The 13,002-nt window shown below is 44.0% G+C and overlaps 1 protein-coding gene across 17 annotated transcripts in view; it reads right to left on the bottom strand.

Moving 5' to 3' along the window:
* Window positions 1-13,002, bottom strand: part of MEGF11 (multiple EGF like domains 11) — a 272,662-nt gene that overhangs the window by 120,326 nt on the left and 139,334 nt on the right. For 14 of the 17 annotated variants that reach the window (XR_005566394.1, XR_005566395.1, XR_005566396.1 and 11 more), the window contains one exon: window positions 3,692-3,766. The exons of the other annotated variants lie outside the window; for them this stretch is intronic. Coding sequence is in view for 11 of the 14 variants with exons in the window: in XM_039389132.1 (XP_039245066.1) it covers window positions 3,692-3,766 (75 nt within the window). In the remaining 3 variants the exon portion in view is untranslated. The remainder of the gene's footprint in view (window positions 1-3,691; window positions 3,767-13,002) is intronic. 17 annotated transcript variants of the gene reach the window in all.

The raw sequence follows: 13,002 nt of genomic DNA, 5'->3' as shown, positions 1-13,002 counted from the left end.
ATATCCTTCAGCACTGAGTCGAACGTGGCACAAAAATGTATTTTATTTGCACGGCTACTCTAATAGACCTTGCAACTAAATCTGTGATCTCATCAAAGAATGAATTCAGGTTTGTGTAGAATGACCAATTTCCTGTGAAAAGCTAAACCTTATTTTATTCTCTTTTAATTTTTCATTGATTGAATCCAAATAGCACCATAATTTATTGTTTTGCCTACTGAAGTAAACAATCTTGTCCAAAATCTGCACAGGATTGTGAAAACATTTTTCATTTTTCTTAAAGACATTTTCTAGGACTTTTCTTAAAGACATTTTTGAGAATTTGCAACAGAGGCATCCAGAAGAGTGACTGGCACAGCAAGAAAGCCCAGGAGGAAGAAGGAATATCTGAGTCATCCTCACAGCTCCCTTTTCCAGGTCTCAAGCACAAATCAAAGAGCAACAGGGAATTGTTCTCAGGCTGCTCCAGCACAGGCAGAGATTGATTTCAAGGTGCAGAATGTCACAGAGGCCTCGTGCTCTGCACCAGGGCTGGGCTGGAGGGACAGGGACTCCTCCTGCTCCCAGGGCAGGGAATTAATAGTGTCGGATACTGGCAGGAACATGAGCAGCAAAGCAGCTTTTGCTTTTCCCTCCAGCTCCCTCTCACTCTTCCCCTGCTCTCACAAAGGAATATGATTAAGATGTGAGTTGTTTAGATCCATTTTTAATATCTCCTGATCAAAAGGGGAAGCTTAAAGAGCATGTAAGGAATGACTGATATTAAAGAGAGAGAAAGAAGAACAAATAGTTTAATTTGCTTCTTGTCTTTCTTGGCTTGGGATTTTGAAGCAGATGTTCATATGCAAACACAAAAAAAGCCCACATTCTCTCCAAGTCTGAGCAAAAAATGGCCTGGCTCAGAGGGAAGATGCCTGGTGAGGGCTCAGCCAGTGTGGTGCCTGCTTGGGGTGGAGCAAGGATGGCACAGGCAAAGACCTCTGTGACTGGGCTGGACATGGGACAAAAAATGAGACAAGAAATCCTTAAAAAGGAACAAATACTTGCAGCAATCCCCCCCATAAAACATGTGTAAGGGTGCTGCTGCAAGTGTACCCGTGGATCTGAAAACTGAGATGGAGTGTTACAGTGAGAGTTTAATGACGATCTCAAGAGACAAAGGAGGAAGGGATGGGAAAAGAAAGGAGCTGATTTCTGCATCTTAAACTGATGAGAGCACAGGGTGGCACATGTGAAGCCTCTGATTAATCAGAAATAGGGGAAACAGACTCTTCATATCGTCCAAATTCTAAAGGGCTGCAATGTCAGATTTTCAAGAGGGCTTTGATTCTTTTTGGTCTGCGCATGTAATGAGGAGTGAGAGCGAAACTGTGCAAAGCCAGACCCTGGAGAGGAACCCAATCAGCAAGGAATCAAACAGGAGGGGCTGGGATGTTTCACACATCACTTTAACCCAGAACCTGGGAGAAATGGTCCACTGCAGCAACTACCACCAACCTTCCAACCTCCCCCCTGAAGAGGCACAGCAGCAGAACCTCCCTGTTCTCCCAGGTGATTCCCAAGCAGGGAAGAGGGAACCAACCACCTTGCCAGCAGGAGAACAGGAATGGACACAGGCACTAGCACAGAGCTTTCAAAAAGTCATCCTGCCCCTTTCCCTTCAACCATGGAATCATCACAGCTGGACATTATCACCCATCCTGGTATGTCCTACGCGCTTATGATTTTTTAAATTTTTATACATTTAAGCTCCGCTCCTTTTACAAGAACCTCAGGAATACTCTCAACTGTTCATGATGAAGATGGAAGAGGAAGGGGAAGCAGACCATGAGTACTGATAAGTAGAAAGACCTAAGGTTTGGATATAAATTTGGGATGTTTGATCCCACAGCAAGTCCTTGAGCTCCAACTGTGTAATGTGAGCAAGGCTGTGGATCCAGATCATACACACGAGTTACACACGGACATACACACATCCCAGTGGATTTATGGAGACACTGCCACTTGTCTCTCTGGCTGTAGTTCTGTGGAAGCCAAAATGTACCACAGGGACATCTGTACCTCACAGGGTCCAAGCACAACTCATGTGTCCGTGTCCTTCGACCTTGGAGAGGTTTGGTCACAGCAGCTGCAATCACCATCAGATCGTGTTCCAGGCCAAACACCTCTTCCATTCCTGCTTCTAAATATGTTCAGGTTTCATATGGGAGATTAAAACATCTCAAAACATCTCTCTGTGCTCAGATTTTGTATCAGTAGCACAGTATTTACCTTGCATTAACCGAGCATGAGCTGAGTGCAAAATCTGGCCCTTTGTACAATGGGATACCTTTGGCACTGGGCCCAGACAAGAACAAAAAAACAATTGCCTGAATTTAATCAGCTGGTGTTAGCTGGCAGTGCAAGAAGTCTTTATGCAGGTATTTATTTGTCCCGGTAATAACAAGAATATTGGAATTTATATCCAGGAGATAAGGGAGTACCTTGTCACTCAAGCACAGCTAACAAGGGAATTGCTATTTGGTGCAGACATGTAAATGCCAAATGCTTAGTCTGGTTATTATTGTAAATTCCATTTTTTACAACCCCTTGTTTTTAAAATGGTCTCTTAATTGATTTTTAATTATATTTTTCAATGACATTTAACTCCACGTGCTTTGTAAACAAACCCACACAGATGCCAAAATATATTAAAGGAGCAAACACCGGTGCATTGGAGGTGCTGTTTTCCCAGCCTGCACTACGTGCTCCCAGCAGATGCTTTGCATGAGGAACTGAGATCAAATTTGTTCTGGGTGTAAGTGGGTGCAGTTCTACCACAGGCAGCTGCTGCCAGAAGGTTGGTCCTCAGAGTGTTCCTGATACTCATCACCAGGAACACTGCTCCTCCTGACTGGCATCAGAGTGGAATGGGATGATACATAAAATGGGTGGTAACTTCCAATTCTGGGCCCTGGGTGATTATCCAAGTTGAAATTTGGCCAGGACATACTAACCTAGAGTGGTTTAGTGTAAAGTGCCACGAGGTCTTTAGTGGAATGGGATGATACATAAAATGAGTGATAATTTCCAATTCTGGGCCCTGAGTGATTACCCAAGTTGAAATCTGGCCAGGACATACTAACCTAGAGTGGTTTAGTGTAAAGTGCCACGAGGTCTTTAGTGGAATGGAATGGGATGATACATAAAATGAGTGATAATTTCCAATTCTGGACCCTGAGTGATTAGCCAAGTTGAAATCTGGCCAGGACATAGTGACCCAGAGCTGGTTTAATAAGAAGTTGCACAATGTCTTTAGTGATCAGAAGAGGTCAGGACATCTCTTTAACCCCAGGAACACCATGTTAGAGAGAAGCAGAAGGCATCTCATGTCTCCAGTGGGTTTTTTGGAGGTGTCCAATAGCCCAGGTGAGCACTGGACAGTGTTTAAGGACATGGAATTACAAATTGCATCCATCCAGCTGCCTAAAGCACAGGTTTGGGACAAGTTTAAAAAGTTAATCCAACTAACTGAAACACTGTATGAAACTACTCAAGTCCCTTGAGTTTCTGGCTCAGCACCCCCCAGGTCTGGGGTCCAGAGCATGATGTGCCATTCCAGAGAGAAACCACGCACCAGGAGAGGCTGGAAGCAGCTCCCTCAGATCCCACCACCCTACATTAGCCATGGGATTTGTTGGAAACCACTCACTGTTGTAGTTGCTGTTCCCACCAGTCTCTGCTGGAGCGGTGCTGGGCTCCCCCAGCCCATCAGAGGTGGCCAGATCTTATGGAAAATCAAAATGAGAACTTGAAAATACCACTCCTCGTGCATTCCTGAAAACACTGCACCGCCCTGTTAGTCAGCAGGTGAAGACTTGCACCTTTTTCCACTCAAAACTTGTGCTTGCTGACAATTCCCACATACCTTTCACGTGGCCAGGATGTCACACTGTTCTGAGCAGGACTGTAATTTCATTAGTGGTTACAGAAGTGGAAAACACTGGAAAACCACAATTTAGCGTTTACCCAATTCCCAAGCTCAACAATTACGGCAGAGGCATAGTGCTTTTGTTGGGGAAGGACCTGATTCCCTTATGTTGTGGAAGACATAAAAACCACAGGACAGGGGAATGACTGTATTGATCTTGGATAAGATTCACTCCTGTGCAGAGATCCAGCACAAGCCAGTATATCCCATAAATTCTGTTTAAGTCTCATCCTGCAGGATAAAGCAGCACTCAAATCACACATTACTGGGACAATAATGCTTTGTTCCTAAATATTGCTACTCCAGAGGAGGCTACAAAATGCTTCCAGAGACTGTCAAAAAGGAGCTGTGACTTCCCAAAGGTCACCCAGCAGGGAAGCAGGGCTGGGATACACCTGGATGCCAGGGCAGAGATCCACCTCCTGCTCACTGCCCTCCTCCCTGGTACAAACACTCAGACACAGCTTCTGCCCCCCAAAATGTCTCACCTAAAACGTGTAAAGTCTGTCTGCACAATGGGAGCTGAGTGTTCATCACAAACTACACTCATTAGTTCATGCCATTTGCTTTAATTTCAATTATTTAATTAGGTGGTGTGTGTGTTCCGCATTGATGACTAATGCTCTTTTAATTTTTCTCCAGTGGATACATATTTTACCTCTCTTTTTTTCTTGCAGCAGCAGCTTTTGCTCACCAATGGGATTTGCCCACCTATACTTCCTCCTATGGGATCTGAGGAAAAGGAATGTAACTGGCATCCCTTTCCACACTTAATGAAACCAGGGTTCAGGTTCCTGCCGGAATGTGAAGTCTGGTAAAACATCTTTGCTGACAGTTTTAAAACTTCCAGAACATGGAAATTAAGCAAAAGGAATTGGAAATCTCAGGGACAGATTCCAACAGACAGCAATGCACACTCAGTTCATTAACTGGCTCTGAAGAAATGCAAGTTCTACATTTCATGTGTGTCACAAACCCTTAAGAACAATAAAAGTGTTTGTTAATGGACTTTTTAGAGGGAAAAAAAAGCTAAACCAAGTGGCAAAGCACTTGGCACTTCTGTGTCTCAGCAAAACTGGCTGCAAAACAGAGTAAACTGTGGATATATTTAGGGAATTATAAGTAAAGTTTCAGATCAATGCATTCCTGAACTTGTGCTGATGCTCAAAACAGTAACTGGAAAACAATCCTGGTAAGGTTTTGTGCAGCAAGGATAAAAATCCTTCCTTCAGCACAAGCCAGTCCTCTTGTCTCCTGGGGAAGGGAACCAATGGTTCCACTGGGGATCCAACAGCTCTTTGTTGTGTCTTTTAAAGCAAACAGAGATGCACCTGTACCTATGAATAGTTACTTTTTCATTTGGCCATAAAGTGCCCAAGTGGTCACTTAAGTCTATAATTCCTCCCCTAATTGCACAACCATGAATATTCACAGGCAAATTGTAATTACAAGGGTAGGTTCCTTCTGCATGGACAGTCTCTGTTTTACTGCTCTTAACTGCCAGAACATAAATGGTTTCAAATGATAAGGATCCCACCGGTTCCCATTTTATGTGGCCACGAGACAAACTTAACAGCAAATCTCGGGAAGGATTTGGGAATTCCGGTTGGCCCAGCACAGGGAAGGGTGAGAAACCCCCTCCTCCTCACACACATGAAGGGAGAGAAACGCAGGGTAGACTGAACAGAATCAATTTGTCACTTGAGCAGAGATGTTTATTGATCAGGCAGCCCCCAAACCACGCCGGGGAGGGGCAGAGCCTGGACAGGCAAAAGACACACATTAAATACAACAGGGCAGCTCCAAAAACCGCCTGGATGGCAGAAAAAAATGAGAAATAAATTCAATTTATAGAGCTGGCGTGTGTATGGGAAGCATGAAGCCACTCCTGCCAGCAGGAAAGTGTTGAGATTTTGCTATTACACGGCTTTGCCTGTCATGTTTGATCACTATTTTAGATGCAGAGGGGACACTGTGCCTGTTAATGTCACTGGCCTCAATCATGCAACCCTTAATCAAGTAGAAATCCCTGCAGCTTTGCCCATAAAAGAATTACAGACTTAGTTATAGGTTTTCTGGTGCAGATTTGACCCCTGCTGCCTCCCTGCTGCAATAAAACTCCTAAACCCTTTTGGATCATTACTCCTACAACTTGCCAGAGGGCAGAGGAGGTGCAGCATTTATGGGGCTGCTTCTGGTTTTAACCAAGAGCTGAGGATCTTCCAGTGACTGCACTGGACAAGAGACAGCAAGAGAGACCATCTAAACCAGGGACAGGGCTGGGAGGGATCCCTTGTCCCTTAATAAATCACTCCACCAGCTAATTCCCCACTCAAAACAACTTTCTCATCCTTGTTCAGCCACTGCCAGAATGTCCTTTTTTAGGACATAAAACCAGGCTTCCTTAATGCTGTAGAAAAGTTATTAGTATTGTTTATTCTAAGCTCTGAAATATCTATTCAATTCTTAATTTGCTTATGTGTCTTCTAAATACATGAACATTATAGTGATAACTGGGAACTGATATAAAATCAAGACTAGAAAACATTAAGCATTGCAGTGACTGGAGTTGTTTTTCATGGCATTTATCATCTCACTGCATGTTTTGCAGAACTAAATTTCCAACACAATTCTCTTTTTAACCTACAGCATCAGGTGAAAATATTAAACATATTCCCTGGCAGACAATATCTATTCATCAGAGACAAGCCCAAAAAAAGCCCTACCCTGCTAAAGGCAGAGCCTGCGACTCACTCTGTTACACAACCCAGCACTGGGGAGGAAGGAATGGAGAATCACAGGATCCTGGAATGGTTTGGGCTGGCAGGGATCTCAAAGATCACCCAGGGACACCTCCCACTAGACCAAGTTGCTCCAAGCCCTGTCCAACCTGGCCTAGGACACTTCAGGAAGTCCATACAATTATTCCTACAATGTTCATGGCCTGGTTGTATTCCAGGCCTGTGATTTGGACTGACCTTAAAATACCCCCCCGAGATCAACAATAAATTCTTCTGGATTCTCGTTTTCAAGTGAAAAGAGGAAGCAAATGATTTAAATTGTGCCAGGAGACATTAATTACAAACTAATCTAAATGCATAATCACCTGTAGTCATTTAGCCTCAATCCCTACAGATGAAGTGTGTTCTTAGGGGCAACCAAAGGTGATTTTTGGGATGGGGTTCAGCTTCTAAGTGGTCTGTGGAACCTGACTCAAGACAGCTGAAATTATTCTCCATTGAGATCCACATGAACATTCAGATCATTCCAAATGGCAGACATCAATAGAGTTCTTTATTCAAGGTGCACTTCATGCTTTATTTACCTTATTTTAATAGGCAATAATAATGGAATAATAAATGGGAGAAGACTAGTTTTTCTGTTGTCTTTGTTCAAATTTCTCAGTGTGAGAGAGCAACACGTGGCTAATTTTTCATCTATCCTTGAACAGCCTGAACTGACAGATTGCCCATAATCTGTTCCACAATCTCAGTGCCAGCACATGACAATAGACAGCCCCACGGAGAGGCTTGGGAATCAAAAAGGAAATAATTTAACGCCAACCAACAGCTAAAGGGTGACCCAGTTCAGAGAGGCCTGGAGAGAGATCCATTGCTGGTGGCTCCAAGCATGTGTGGCTCCATGCAGGCCCAGTTAAAAGGCAGATTAATAGGCAGTCAGGTGTGAGGAACAAAGCCAAGGAGCCCCACTGAGCAGCACACGGCATTCAGCCTGCTTTGGAAAGCACTTTATGAATTAACCTAGCCTGGTCTTTTTTAAACTGTGAGCATCCAAGGATTCACACCAGCATTCCTCCAGCCTGATCTGTATTCCAAAACAGTCCTGCTCACATAAATCTCAGTGTTGTTTTTTACCAGGGAGTGAAAGGGAGAAAAGCTGCTGTTAAATCAATAGGCTGCGTTGCTCACCACAGTCTATGGAAGTGCTGGTGCTGTGCTTATCATTTGTGCTGCCACCAACTAATTGCTGTCCCTTGCACTTCATTATCCCCTGTAATATGGTTACAATAACAGAGAATGACAAATAAGAACTGTTATCTTCTCCTGGCCAGTCTTCCCTCGCAGGGTGAGTTCCCATTCAAATCCATCTATCTGGATGAATGAGATTTACCAGATTACACGTTGACTTAAAAGGTTTAAGAGGAGCGCTGACGGAGAGCTGCCTCAGGAAATATTTTCACAGGCACACTTTTGGGATCTGGCACAAAAAAAAAAAAGTCTTTACTGCTGCTTTTGTACCCACCATGGTTTCCCTCAGCTCTCCCCTGCATTTAAGGCAGTGATGCTGGAAGACAGAAACCCTGGTTCCTATGAAATCCTAAATGTGTTCCCTGAATCAGGTCTGCCAGTCATTCACACACACCAGAGAGGTGGTCTGATTCTTTTGATGTTAAATTAGATCCTGTAACTAATAAAACTGCCTACACTGATTAGGAAGGAGAATCAGGCAAAGAATATTATGGACAGGAGAAAAGACTTTGGGTCTGGCAAGAAAGGATAAAAGTATCTGATCATAAATGTGTGGCCTAGTTAAAGAAAGTCCTGTGTTGCCACAAAAAAAGAGGAACTGTAGAAAATGTGAATGAAACCTCCAATAGCCACTTAATGGCCACCTGGTCTCTGGTGGGTTCAGGAGGACAAGAGGAGCTTCTTCTGTGGCTTCTAAACTCTCTGCAAGGATCAGATTTCCCCACTGGATGTAAAGGATGTCACAGTGTCAGAAGGAAGGAGAGATGGGCAAGCCACCATGACAAAGTCTGCATTTATGCTGATGATCCTCCCAACTGTCCTGGTGTGGTGTGGCCTGCGGGACACAGCCATGGAAACATGGATGTTTCCCCGAGCAAATGGATGCAGTTGTACATTCCAATTCTCTGATCCCATGGCAGCCTCACACAGAAGTGCCTCAGAGGTCAGCACTTGCCCTGGGCACCCACAGCTCCCAGATATCCCTGGAACGTGTCTGCACCAAGAGGCACAAGGGCACTGACGCACACATGCAGGACCGAGACACCCCCGGGGGAAGGAGCACAAAAAAAAGGCATCACGAAGAACATCATTGCTGAACCACTGCTTTCCAAAGCCTTCCAAACCAAGCCTGAGGTCACTCATTGCCCAATATGCACTGTTCCAACAGCCATTCCATAAGGATGGCTGGAGGTGGTTCCCATTCTCATCCCATGCTGAGCTCTCTGTAAACTTCCACATTTTTCCTGACTCCTTCTGTTTCTTTTCTGTCTATGTTTCAGGGACAAAAGATGCTCCTTTTGTTTTCTGCTTGGCTACAAACTAGTTATGATCAAGAATCTCCCTGAGAAAGCAGCACCACACAAGTGCCCATAATTATGTGTAAACTGGCTCTAAATATTTCAGGACCCCAACAGCACATGAAGGTAAACTTGAACATGCCCATGAATCAATGTCTCATTTGTATTATTTCAAATGCTCTGCTAGTTAATGATGTTTTGAATTGGTTTATTATTATTATAACCTCTCTGATAGTTAAATCAATCAAACAATCATTGCTGCAGTTCATCAAATACACATCTCCAGGAAGATGGTGCTTCCCTTGCACACTGCTGAGGGAAAACAGCATTTCTTTATTACAGACATGATTAGTTTGTCTTAATATCCCAGAAATGTGGGGAAACAGTGCCTTGGAGGTAAGTGAACTATTTTTGCATGTGTTTATGGAGTTTCTATTTTTCTTAGGGAGGAGAAGATGGAAATGACACTGCACCAGAGCTGTTGTGCAGTCAATGGGGTGTGTGGCTGCAATATGTTACCCAGCACTGCTCCAAAGCAGGCACCGACACGCGCTCAGAGAAACCCATCCAGCATTTTCCTCTTCACAATTATGCCATATCACACTGATTTTCCTTTTCTCGTTGTATTAGACCAGCCTTTCAGAGGCTTTGCTACATTTCTGTGGATATCAGCCTCTCTGTGAACAGCACTAAAAGGAACTACTTGTCTTAGCACTGCACTGACATTATCACGGCAAATTGCTCTAAAATATCACTTGTAACTGTAATATTAGCACAATAAAATATTTTAAATTTGCCTACTGTGTCTCAGAAATTGCCCTGATGGTGAATTACTTCCCATAGTACATTAACAATGATTCTAATAATTGTCAGGGGCACTGATGGACATTTTGTTCTCCTCAATGAAGGGAGATCACAGCTCCAAGGACACAGGCAGTTTATTAAATTTCAGAACTCCTGGCTTTCAGGTGGGTGATGTGGAAGTCTTATACCTGTATATCAATTATAAGTTTATTGTGCTAATAGGCTGCAGGATTAGAGCATCTGCAGGCTGCAGTTTTATGCAGGACTCAGGATCAAGGCTTCCCGTGCAGTGACTCCCATTGCTGCCTAATAAAGATGAATGCAGCCAGTGTTGCTCAGAGAGAGAGCTCACTAAATGAAGAAAGCAGCTCAGTGAATGTGGAATCTGTACAGCAGCCAAACCCAACTCCCTCTCCTAACTCAGAGATGCAACATTTGGGCAGCTGCCCAAGGAAGGAAAGGGAAGGAAAACCAAGCATTTTTATTTCTCACTGAAAACCAAGCATTTTTATTTCTCTCTGACTCCAAGCCCACAGTTATAAAATCCAACTAAATTCCTGATTTCTTCATATGTGTCGTTCCAGACTCTTTAATCCATGTATTCTTCATCACAGGGATGTAATTGATATGCAGGCCATGTTAAATGCATTATGGTAACTTTGCAGTGAGGGATGTAACATATTCCCACTAAATTTCAGTGTGATGCAGTCTAAAGCGAAAACAAGATAAAAAGAATTCAGAGGATGAGAACTCAGTGGGGTTTCATAATCCTCAGCATGTGCACAGTTGAGAGGCAGAGTTCCAAATGACCTGGACAAATCTGCATAAAGTTTTTTAGCAAACATAAATGAATTCCTGAAGTAATCACTCCATCAACACATGGGATTGTATCTCCACCTCTCCCACTCTTCACTTCTGCTTGCAGAAGAAGACTTGCATAATAAGTAAAAACTGCTCTTGCAGTGTACTATTTTTTGAGCCTTTAGGATGAACACTGCTCAACCTGACTACCTGGTGGATGTATTTAATAATTTATCAAAAATATCTATGCTGTGCCTGACTCTAAGAAGAGAAACAAGGAATGACAGTCTCTAAACATTAGTTTGTTACACAACTCTCAAAGTCTAAAGGGCTGGACACTCCTGTAACCTCTGCATTGCACAAAGGGGACAATGTGTTCCAAATCTGACCCATCACTCTCAGGAAGGTTATCAAAGATGGGATGGTTAAGAAGTTGGCTTGGAAGGAAGTTACATTTGGTAACCAAAAGACAAATGCTGGTCAAACTGAACCAATGCTACAGGGTTGGGCTGGATGATCGTGGAGGTCTCTTCCAACCTCGATTCCGTGTGTGACCTGAGACACCAAACCCTCTGGAGAGGGTTATCACAGCTCAAAGTGACTTCCAGGGCTGTTCCCGGACAACCTGGAAGTGCATCACCGGAGAGAACGCTCTGGCAGTTCCATTCCAGCCCTGCTGTCCATACTGGGCTGCACCATCAGGGTCCTGGGGGCACTGCTGGGCCGTGACAGCCCTGCCCAGCCTCCCCTGGCACCACCACCCACAGCCCAGAGACTCAGAGGTTGCATTTCAGCTCAGCCCTGGACCCTCAGCCCCTGCCTGAGCTTGCTGGAGATGTGTTTGTCTCCAGCTCTGTCCCAGCCAGGATCCCTGTTGATCCCTATCCCATGGACTGAGAACCCGCACCGACCTCACCAGCCTTGCCACCAAGGACTTGCTTGGCACTTGCTGCACCTTTTCACTCAAAACAGGGTTAAAACTTGCACATCTCTAAAATACTGTTCTTTAAATCATGGGTCATTTGTTCATGATAATTAGCGTGTGACATCACTCATGCAGACGTTCAACATATGGTCTAATGCAATACCACATTATTTACTGCTACATTATGTTACGTAAGTGCAAAACACACAAAAAGTCAAGAAGCTGAAGCCTGCACTTAGTCATGTTAATTCTCTCCAGCACAAGGATATTTCATTGCACCTCCTAATAGCCAAATCTTCCCTGCCTCTCTGCTGCCTGGCACTGGCTCAGGGAGACGTGGGGGAGCCATTCCTGTAGCTGAGATCTCACCCTGCCTGTGAGTGCCTCACCAGATGCTCAGCATATTGCATTTTCCCCTCAGTAACATCCTTTTTTCTCCCTGCATCTGGAACTCAAGTAGGAAAATACTTCTGTTGTTTCCTGTAGTGCTGAAGGTAGGGATGGATCCTCAGCTCCTGCACGGTGCAGCTGCTCGTGGCTGTGCAGTATCATGCTTTGAGATATATAGAATTTTGGAGGCTTATTTCACCCTCTCCCAGCCTGATGATGCTGCCTCTTTGATCAAGGATTTCTCCAAAACAATTGCTTATTTGATCTCAGGTGCTTGAAGTGTTGCTTATTCTATTCCAATGCTGCTTTGAAATGGGCTTTTAACATTCACGATTTTCATCCCAACATGACTCTATTAGTTGATCAAAAGGTTCTCCTGACCCTGTTTAAAAGTTCTGGAGCTCTTGCTGCCCATTGTCCCCTAATTAGAGTCACAATCCCGCTGTGACACTCTTCCAGAGGAACACTGGGTCCCACAGGAGGTCACCGGGATGAGGTTGCAGTCACTCTATTGTTTCCTTGCTCTGAGCACCAAGGAGTGTAATGGCTTTTTAAAAATCCTGTGTTTGCATTAACTGATAATGTGTTTGGGATGGAATGACTTTTTTATTGTAACATTTTAGCAGCAGCTCAGAGCTTTGAAAAGGCACTGTTTTAATAGCACAGTGCTCACCTCCTCACAGAGCTGATGCTCCTGAACACTTTGCAAAAGAGTTAAACATGGTACACAGTATTTCAGGAGTTCATTGCAGAGCGCCTTCAACTTCTTTAGAAAACAACACCCTGAAATCACCAATCATTGCAGAGACTGCACTAACCACAGCC

The sequence above is a fragment of the Pipra filicauda genome, unplaced genomic scaffold, assembly GCF_003945595.2.
Source record: "Pipra filicauda isolate LSUMZ 115617 unplaced genomic scaffold, ASM394559v2 scaffold70_size2993248_pilon, whole genome shotgun sequence".
Taxonomy (NCBI): domain Eukaryota; kingdom Metazoa; phylum Chordata; class Aves; order Passeriformes; family Pipridae; genus Pipra; species Pipra filicauda.
The sequence above is the reverse complement of the archived record's forward strand: the minus strand, read 5'-3'. Positions and strand labels throughout refer to the sequence as shown.